Below are 10,000 nucleotides of genomic sequence, written 5' to 3'. Positions count from 1 at the left end.
ATCATCTAGAGTGGGTGGGAGAAGATGCTATTTACGTTGTCCATTGTAACACCAGTCGAGGAACTTGACGCGCAACTTGATCATTTACTACATCGAAATGAAGGGACAGGTTGTGAGAGAAATAACCTAGTGTTTGGTAAGGGCGTCTTTTTGCAACATTGCTTGAGGGGAAAGCATTTCATGGATGTTATTTGACCTTTTGTCATACGAAGAGAAGATCCTTTAAACGAAATTATCCACCTTCAAAGAATGTGTGAACTCTTCCGATAAATAATGGTAATTGAACTTCGTGTCGTGCAATTTTGGTCTGAAATCATACGTGTGATCTCAAAATCGAACGAGCATGCAGCGCGAGTTCGATTGAAATCACAAGTATGATTTCAGACCAAAATTGCACGACACGAAGTTCAATTACCACTTTATTGTATTACAGCCATTTAGAAATCATACAATCATTATTTATAGCTAAAATACAGGATTATACTGTAGTCAGTACCAACATTTTAGTGATCCAGTTGGGAACAAAAGTTGCGAAATTCGCCACACAGTGGTTTTCTTTGTCTTTCATTTCCCTGCAATTTGATTGGTTGCCTTAAACAAGCCTTGAAATCTGATTGGCTGTTTTGCTTTAGTGTTCCTTTCTCGTTGGCTGGGAGAATGGTGCTATTTAGAGCAAAACAAATAGTGCGATTTGGGAATAAATCACCCTGCTGAGAGCCAATCAGATTGCAAGGATCAGCAGTGATTTGCAAATGGATGTAATAAAGAAACAAATTGGTTAGAAGCATTTGAAAGTAACTTCATGATTACTTTGTTTTTGCTTCCCGACGTTTGGTAATTCACTCGAAATTCGCGCGCCACCCTCCTAGCCAGTCGGAGGCAGTTGTGTGATTTGGTCACACTCGCTTTTTAGCTCTTAACACCTGCTGCATATATTTTCTTTACGTTCTGATTGGTTCGTTTGATTTTATGGGTCTGGTGTAATTGGCCAATTTTTCTTTTACAGCACGCATTTCAAAATACGTTTATGCTAGAATTCGCTTCTATCTCTGCAGATGTTTGGCCGTATCGCCCTTGACCCCGACACGGAAATAAACCGAAACAACAACTTCCAGACTTTTCCTCATTCTCTGATGGTACTCTTCAGGTAAAGGAAATCTCAACTATTTGTTTATAACACGCTTTACTGTTGGTAGTTGTGATCCTGTGCTATCCGACGTCACCTTAAATGTTTGTAGTTAACGGGCTAGAAAACCATTTAAAGGATTTTGTAGCAACTTTTTTTGTCAACAAACTTTAGCGCCAAAACTAGGCTGCCGGTGAGTGGCGATTCGAACGTCAACTGTTGTGCTTTTTCTAGCTATTTTAAGACGAATTCAGTCTGGTATTTTCGAATCAAGTGCAAGAAGACGTCAGAACTGTATTGATAATGTATTTATTTGTGTTAACTTTGCGAAAAAAGAATTAGGTGGCGTCCTTTCGGCAGGGTGGATCGACCACATCGTCGTTTACGGACAGAAATGGACTGTTTCTGGTGAAAAGGGCAAATGATTGACAGGATAGCACAGTTTTGAATGCCGCGCGCACTGCGGGCGCGGGTTCCTTATGCACGGTACAACTGTAAGCTCCTAGCTCTCGTTTGCTATGCGTCCTGGCCACCAGTGAGAGTGATGAATGATGAAACTTTAAGAAACGGTCCAGATAAGAACGATAGCAACAACGGCAACGAACATGTTGGAATTCAATTGGTATGCAAAAAGGTGATAACTTTTCTATTGTCTGTACTTACTTCTGATTGGCTTTAACAGCAAAAGTTAACAAAACTTCATAAAAGCAGTATTATATTCATCCTTACTTTCCAACCATCTTCCATCTTTCATCTGGTCTCAGTTTAAATGAATTTCACAGAAATCGTATGTGGGGAACATGTAAAATTGCAAACGTTTCTTGGCTTTTGTTTTCAACTCTTGTGATTGGTCAAAATCTTTTAACACAAAAAAACACCCTTTCAAAGTGGGCTGTAAATGAATTTTATTGCGCTAACGGCTTTCCTGTAGGTTTATGCATTCTCTGTGTAAAAATGATAACATTCCTATGTGGGGAAAGCCCCGTTGCCGCATAACAAAGGAAATTGCTATCCACCTTACACGGATCATTACTTAAAAACGTATCTTTTATTTACTCAATTTTGCCTTGCCAGACTTACAGAATTCTTTATCACTTCTCTTCTCGTTCTAATCTTAAGAGATTTATGGACCAAAGACAGCAGTTTCTCCTCAGCTATTTGAAGACCCTGAGTGATTGTCCGGCCTTAGTTTTCCCCCCCCCCCCCCCCACCCTTCGGAACTGTCCTTCGAGATTATAAACTATTCTTGAATTGGTGTCTCGTTCTTTCCCAATTTCGCCCCGTTACCACCTCACATCCCCCAGGCGATTGTACAGGAATCGAACTTTTCTTGTAGTCTATCCAACTAAGAGTGAATTAAATAAGAGTGTTGTTATGTCATGGTTGGGCTCCCAAGCACCGTCACAAATGAGTCTATTTTTAGAATACCTATTCCCGCGAAAATCAGTTGTCATGTCCCTGAAAAAAAAAAACATGGCAGAAGCAGTCTCGCATGACATGGCTTCTTTTCATTGGTTAAAATTGGCGACCCTTTGTTTGCTTCTCGCGCAAAATGTATCTAAAAGTAAATCTATTTGTGACTCTGCTGGGTTAAGGCCGTAAAGTGATTGATAAACACTCTTATTTAATTCACTCTTTGTCGAACAAGTTGCTTTTCTGCTCTGGGAAAATGTTTACCATAGATAAGAATCACCTTCTGACACAGTTTCTTGTCTTTTTTCTTAGATCGGCCACGGGAGAAAACTGGCAGCAAATCATGCTTTCGTGCACGAATCGAGATGACGTGAAGTGCGACCCGAGGGCAGACCCGCAAGAACCCATGGGTCTGTGCGGGTCGGATTTCGCATACTTCTATTTCGTGTCGTTTTACTCGATCTGCTCCTTCTTGGTAAGAATCTTTTGGGTTTTGAATGAATACTTCACTGGAGATAGAAGCTTATAATTAGGGTGTTTGGATGTCATAATCATGGCTACCAGCGCACCAGTATACGAGGCTGTTTTTAGTCTTGTTTAAGTTCTTGACGCCACAAATAAGGATTTATTGAGTAAATATAATCCTGCTCCACGCTTTGTTGTCGACGTCTGCAAAACAAAGCTATTTGATTGGAGAAATGTTTCCGCCTTGTTTTACTTGGCGCGACAGGTCGTTCCAAAAATAGAACGTGCACGTGCTACACGCTTTTTTGTTGTCGTCTGCGAAAAATAGCCATTTGAATGCACAAATGTTTCCCCCTTATTTTTCTTGGCATCAGATATCGTTTCAAATATTGCTCTTTCACTGCTCTGTTAGTGTTTAAACCCAGTGCCTGTATGCTTCTGGTTATTTGTTCCTGACAATGTTTTTGTTCTTATTTTTAGATCATTAACTTATTCGTTGCGGTTATTATGGACAACTTCGACTATCTGACCCGTGATTGGTCAATTCTTGGGCCTCATCACCTGGACGAGTACGTGAGGGTCTGGTCCGAGTATGATCCTGAGGCTCTCGGCTGCATTAAACATGTAGATATTGTTACTTTATTGAAGAGAATCGCACCACCGCTTGGATTTGGAAAATTCTGTCCGCATAGAGAAGCGTGTAAGGTAAACATCAATGATGTCGTGAGGGGTTTGCGGGGATGGCGGAATTATCCCACTGATTATTCACGGAAGCGGGAATCGTTGCTCGAATTATGCTCTCAGTGTCGGAGTAGGTCTTTCTCTTTTATTACTTCCATTCACGGAAGCATGTTAAGGAAAAATAATTAATGCGGAGAAAGAGAGGGACGGTATTATTACCCCAGGGCTATAAAAAACGTTTCCATCGGTAATAAACAGTTTTTCGGGGGAGGATGGCGAAGCACAATGAGCCGCTTTCGATAATTCCGCTTGAAATGGTGGTTTAGAGGGCCAAGACAAAGGATAGTGGATGATATGTTGATATCGTTCACATTCATTGCAACCCGTTTCTGTTGTTTTTATCCTCCCTGCCTGACTATCAAGCCGAATATTGATATTTCGAAAATGGCCTATTGTTAAGGCTCTAATTTCTTCCTCTAAATCCAAAGGACTTTTCCAAAGAAATGTTGGGCGAAGGACCTGAACTACCCTTCAAGCTTTTTATCTTTCTGCCCTAGGACAGATTTCATTCACCTTTTCTGTTTACGATAATTCAATTAGTGTCAACAGAGTTCATAACTTTATTACAGAGGCTTGTAACCATGAATATGCCCCTTACTGAAGATGGAATGGTGGATTTCAACGCAACTTTGTTTGGACTCGTTCGATCGTCTCTTAACATAAAAAGGCCAGAGGGTGAGTTCAGCTTGTTTGTTTGTTTTTTTGTTTGTTATTTATTTGTTTGAGCAGATGGAAGTTTTGGCTGTTATTCAGCTGATGTGAACCAGCTATACCCACCCACCCACCCATATACTCGCAAAGGACAGCCAAAACAACGGGAACTTAATCCCCTACTCTCCTCAAATAGTGTGGGCGCTCTTTAACGTCCCACAAGGAACTTGTGAACACGGAGGATATTTGTGAGATGAGGCCTAGAAAACTTGAAATTGTAACCGTTTGCAGATGAAGTTTCTTTTCAGTTATTTTAATATCCCGAGTTTTGAGCCGGCCAGGGTTCGAACCCGCGAACTCCTGCGTGGCATCCCGATGCCTAACCAATTAAGCCACCGATCCCTGTAGTTGGCGCAGGGTGATCTCATCTGCTCTTTTTTGTAGGGAAAGGCTCCATCGACAAAGCGAACGGAGAAGTGCGAAACATCATTCTTCGCATCTGGCCAAAAACATCTCTACAAGTCTTGGATAAAGTTGTCCAGCCTCCAGGAGTGCGTAAGTATGATTTTGATCACGGACAAATGGGCGGAAGGATAGGGTGTACAGTGTCATTAGGTCTATGGTGGCGACAGCACTCTCTCTAAAGCAATTTGCGATTGAGTGTCCAAAGAGGCCTTGCGATTGGTTTGGTTGTGCATTGCATCGGTTGGTGATTGGCTTGAAACTATCACGCCATATTTTAAGCCAATAAAAAGGAAGAGCGAAGCAACAGTGGATTTCTCGTATGCGTTTTCCCGCGCTTCGCGCCGGCTCCCTGTAGTTGCGTTGCGATGTCATTTGACTGTCTTCTCTCTTCCTCTCCGATGATTTGCCGAAGGCGCACTCGATACGTTAACTAACCCGCATGTTTGTCCAACATAGATGATGACGTCACAGTTGGCAAATTTTATGCAACGTACTTGATTCAGGAATACTTCCGTCGCTTCAAGGCGAGGCAAAAGGCTCAAGATCAGGCCGAGATCCCCGAAGATAGCACCATGGCTTTACAGGTACGCCAACGCCATACGTTATTATTGCTTCAATTCTGAACGTTTGTTGCCTCGACTTCAAGATAGCAGGACCGAGTGTCATATTACTGTTGACTATCTCACTTATCCCAGCGTATTGATTGTTTTATGTTACTTCTGTTTCCAGGCTGGCCTTCGAACTTTACATGGACTTGGTCCGCAGCTGCGCCGTGCTATTTCTGGTCAGCTGGGAGAAGATGACGATGAATTGTTCTTGAAGGAAGATGCATCTCAGAAAGCACAGGTAACTGGGTTGATATGGTAAACTGACCACCGTAAAGAAATCTGACAGCTGACTTCTCGAGCGGTAACCCTTCGTCGGAGCGAAGTAGGAACTATGGGTTGTCAACGTTTCAATAGTGAAAGATGGAGCTACGCTATTGGTGGGGATATAGCAACGTAGATAACTAGAATAAATTAGTTGAAAGAAAAGCATTTGTTAATTATTGGTTTTCACATGACGTCACGGCCACCATGTTGGAGTCCCCAAACAAAGAAACGGCGGCCATGTTGGAGTCCCGACCCAATCCTTCGGGAGTTGAACTGTATTGTTAAGCAAACTTTTTTTTTTTGTTTTCGTTGATCACGTGAGTGAAATTCAAGATATGGGCCATTTCCTAGTTTATGCGTGCCTCCTCTTCAAACCGAGTCTAAGTGCGAAAGTTTTGATGATGGTTATTAGTTCTACTTTCCATATGAAACTTCGCACTTAGACTCGCTTTGAAGAAGAGGCAGACATGAACTCGGAATTGGCCTATTCCGTGGGGAGTGGGCTAATGTATTTCAGCGGCTCCTGGCGTTGGTTCAGAAAACAATTGATGCAAAAGGAAAAATGAAGGCCAACCAACCCTAAACAAATTAGCGTGACCGATTTGATGGAATTAGAGGTTGTAAACACCTGCGAGATATTTGTCTCGTCACGCACCGAATGAACATCGACGCAGGAATGTGTGGCGTGACAAATGCAGTAATTCCATTTTGTTCTTTCTGTAGCACAAAGGTTTCTGGGAGAGTCTTATCAACGCAGTTTCTCCATCGCCGCGTCACAGGTAAGAGAATCGCACCATTCTTTTTTTACTTCGTCATCTTCCCTTAATTACAGCTTGTGGCTCCTAATTTTTCGATGTTCTGTTTACTGTTCGATTGCGTTACTGTTGATCAGTCATAGCAGTGCGTGACCGTTTGGCACGAATCTCGGATGCGGGACCACTAATCAGTCATTTCTTTGTACAGTACATTTCAATCCACAATTGCTTACCCTTACCATTTGTTGTTGATCAGCATTATAAGCTAACGTTAGTCGTTGCCTTTTTTTTGCAGTTTTCGACGACCAAATTCTTTCCGCCTCTCTGCTTTCCTAGGAAAAAGTGAAAACGCCCTGGAGAAGAAGAGAAAGAGCTCTTCCATGTCTAATCTCACTGAAAAAAAGGTAGGCCGTACGAAATGTGGTTATTTATGAGCAAAGTTAACTGCTGGTCAGCGGCTGTTGACATTGCGCGTGGGCTGTCACTGTTGTTTTCACTTGCGCTTGCCTTTTGCTGGGGATTTACCGCCATTTGCTTTCACTTTTGCCCTACCCACCCTCCCGTTAGGGAGAAAATTGGTAAGTATAAGTTCCACTGTGAAGACAGTATGACGGGTGCCGAGGTTGACCCGTGGCTAGGTTGCCATAGTTACAATCAAAAAATTATTATAAAACTGTGCATTTTGTTGCTAGATAACTCAAGTAATAGTGATTCCCACTTCGGCAAAATTGTGAAGCTCTGAGTTCCAATGTTGAGGAATTGAAATTTGAAGAAAAACACTTTTCTTTGATGTTTATTTCAGAAAACTGGCGTGTTTAACGACGAAAGATTATTGGCTCCAAGCACATCTGCAGACGAAAATGCAAACGAGAGTGAAACCGAAAAGACTCGATTTGACCTTCCTCCAAAAGACCCCGACAAAAGGGGCTTTTACCCCGACATTAAAGAACATACCGGCATAAAGGCAGCCTCGAGCTTGCCTTTAACTGGGGATAGCAGAAAAATAGTTGGTCCGATAACTTATTTGAGACAGAGGAGCCGAAGTGAAACTTTAGGGATGCAAACCCGGTCCTCGTCGGGAGATGTGGTTAATACACAGTCACTTGACGAAGGTAGGACGGAAAGTGTTCGGAGCCTCTTAGAAGACGCCCTGCTTGACGAGGGAATATCGATTACGTTAGACGACCCTCTTCTTCGAATCGCCGAGCAGGAAATTGCTGAGGCTTTCGACGTGTCCGAGGGTGATCTTCACGCAGCTGCCGAAACGATGTTAGCTAACGAAGATGGCCGTCATTCGGGTGACGTCGACGGTGCCCGACACTCGCCGAATAATCCTCTTCGGTTATCGGGTGCACCCGATAGTGAATTGGTGATTACAGATCTGTAAAGAGTCCCGCTCTTAACGCTGTAGCCTCTCACCTTCGCATTCGATCCTCAACCCCCCGACCTCACCATGCCTCGCACATTCATGACGTGACCACAATAGAGACACGGTATTGGTGAGTGTTAACGCCACAACTCAACTCATATGTTTGGCCAGCGGTAAATTGAACTCCAGGAAAGATATTTGACAGCGACGAAGCTTTTTCACCCTTTTTGGCGAGTAGCACATCGCTTTCTATTTTAAAGCGCCTCTTTAAATGTACGAGACCCGCACGGTCGTGGCATTTGTAAACAGAGAAATTCTCAGTATTTACGATACATTCTCTTTCGGGCTAAAGTGCGATGCACTGCTGGTTTTAGATATCTGGTTCTTTCACACGGGAAAGTCTTGTCTTGTTTTCAGTATACTATTTCAGAATTGAAGATGTGTTACCAGAACAAACAGTTCAATAACCTGGTATAAAAAAATTCCTGGTTTTGATAAAGTTACATCAAACGAAAAACGTTTTGGCAAAAGAACGAACTAGAAGAGAATGCAATATGTGGTATTCCGTTTCTCATCTGTAGAGCACAGGATTAAGTCTTCAATTTTTGATCTCAGAAAATAACCTAGTATATTACAAGAATTTTCCTAATCTTAGCCAGGAGCTCACGGGGAGAAAACACCGTTTCTCTGAATTATAGCGATCGTTTTCTTAGGCTTAAATATTTTTAGAAACTTCTCGATATCCTTTTTTTTTGTTTAATTTATGCTTTTGTGACGAACATCGTGCGTTGATTGGTTAAGAGGCGCAATGTGCATCGGAAAGGCTGTTCTACTCATCGACCGTCTGGGAAAGTATCACCAAGGAGAGTATCCGAGTTGTTGGAAAATATGAATTTTAATCAAATTATTTTAAGAGGAGGTCTGCCAATTTGCGGACGTTTAAGTCAATCGACTCCATTTTAAGGAGGTCAAAAGAATAACTTCGAAGTTCAGGAATCGTAACTCCTCCTTATATTGTTTTAAGTTCTGTTCCTTGACATTTGAAATTGGTTATATTCCATAGAATTTGTTAGCAACCTTGGCGCTTTGAATCAAACGAACGCAAGAAGAGTATTATTTTTTTGTTCAAAACATTAACTTTTTCAAGTGAAAATAACCGAGACAAATTCTATTTGCTAAAGAAGTTTTTTTGAAGTATTACGCGAGTAATGTTTAATAATTTATTCTTAAACCCCGCTAAATTGTTTTTTGACAACTGTTGGAATATAATGACCGTTCTGAAAGGAACTTTAAAAAGCACTTTTCTTAAACTTCACCCTTCTCTCATCGCGACATTGTGTAGGATAAAGGTTAATAATTGGGCCTCGTAGCTTTGTTAATGTAGTTCCTCCTGTTGGAGATGTTATGCTTGTACAGTGTTATAGATATGGACGAAGTAAAATGCAATTCAATAGTTTTCGCTTCAGTAGCTATGCTGAAAATAGCTTGCAATTATGTCTTGGAAAAATCGCTTTAATATAAAGTTTTTAATTGATGTGAATCTTTCATACGGGAGAGATCGTTGACTAAAGTTTTATGATTGCTTGTTTTTGAGTTTGCGTACGAACGCGTCACTGGTCTGCAACCAAAGGTTGCGATATTCATCAGAAAAATATGACCAACAATTAGGAAATGATATTTTTGTAGCCAATATATTTATGCCCACTTGAAAACCGAAAGGTAGCAATAGATAAATAGATCTTAGAAGAGAATTTTTATTGTATTGCAGAGCGATTTTTGTACCTGGTTGTAAATAAAGATTATAATTTTTTGTAAGGACCTTTCCGCGAGCCAAGAAGGTGCCATATAATGAAAATGCTGAAAATGAGAAGTAATCTGCAAATAAAGACTATTTTGTACATATGTTGTGATTCTGGTTACCATGTTTCTGGCTTGCGCGATGATCCGGCAAGCGTGAAATTGGGTAAGAGCGAAGGAGAAGAATAACACGAAGAAGCCCGCTTTGTTTTGTCCGGTGAGGAGAATACTCGTGGGACGAATAGAAGTGATCAGGGAATAGAGCGTTTTTTTCATGACGTCACGGCGGCCATGTTGATGTCCCAAAACAAAAAAATGGCGGCCATGATGGTGTACCAAACTAATC

General features: G+C 41.5%; 1 protein-coding gene across 1 annotated transcript in view; it reads left to right on the top strand.

The window, feature by feature from the left end:
• Window positions 1–9,759, top strand: part of LOC138011328 (voltage-dependent L-type calcium channel subunit alpha-1D-like) — a 46,666-nt gene extending 36,907 nt beyond the window's left edge. The window contains exons 36-45 of the mRNA XM_068858295.1: window positions 1,056–1,147; window positions 2,852–3,014; window positions 3,485–3,709; window positions 4,315–4,420; window positions 4,841–4,951; window positions 5,318–5,445; window positions 5,591–5,707; window positions 6,457–6,512; window positions 6,784–6,892; window positions 7,291–9,759. Coding sequence (XP_068714396.1) covers window positions 1,056–1,147; window positions 2,852–3,014; window positions 3,485–3,709; window positions 4,315–4,420; window positions 4,841–4,951; window positions 5,318–5,445; window positions 5,591–5,707; window positions 6,457–6,512; window positions 6,784–6,892; window positions 7,291–7,875 — 1,692 coding nt within the window. The 3' untranslated portion in view covers window positions 7,876–9,759. The remainder of the gene's footprint in view (window positions 1–1,055; window positions 1,148–2,851; window positions 3,015–3,484; window positions 3,710–4,314; window positions 4,421–4,840; window positions 4,952–5,317; window positions 5,446–5,590; window positions 5,708–6,456; window positions 6,513–6,783; window positions 6,893–7,290) is intronic.
• The last annotated feature ends 241 nt before the right edge of the window (window positions 9,760–10,000 follow it).

The sequence above is a fragment of the Montipora foliosa genome, chromosome 7, assembly GCF_036669935.1.
Source record: "Montipora foliosa isolate CH-2021 chromosome 7, ASM3666993v2, whole genome shotgun sequence".
Lineage (NCBI taxonomy): Eukaryota > Metazoa > Cnidaria > Anthozoa > Scleractinia > Acroporidae > Montipora > Montipora foliosa.
The sequence above is the reverse complement of the archived record's forward strand: the minus strand, read 5'-3'. Positions and strand labels throughout refer to the sequence as shown.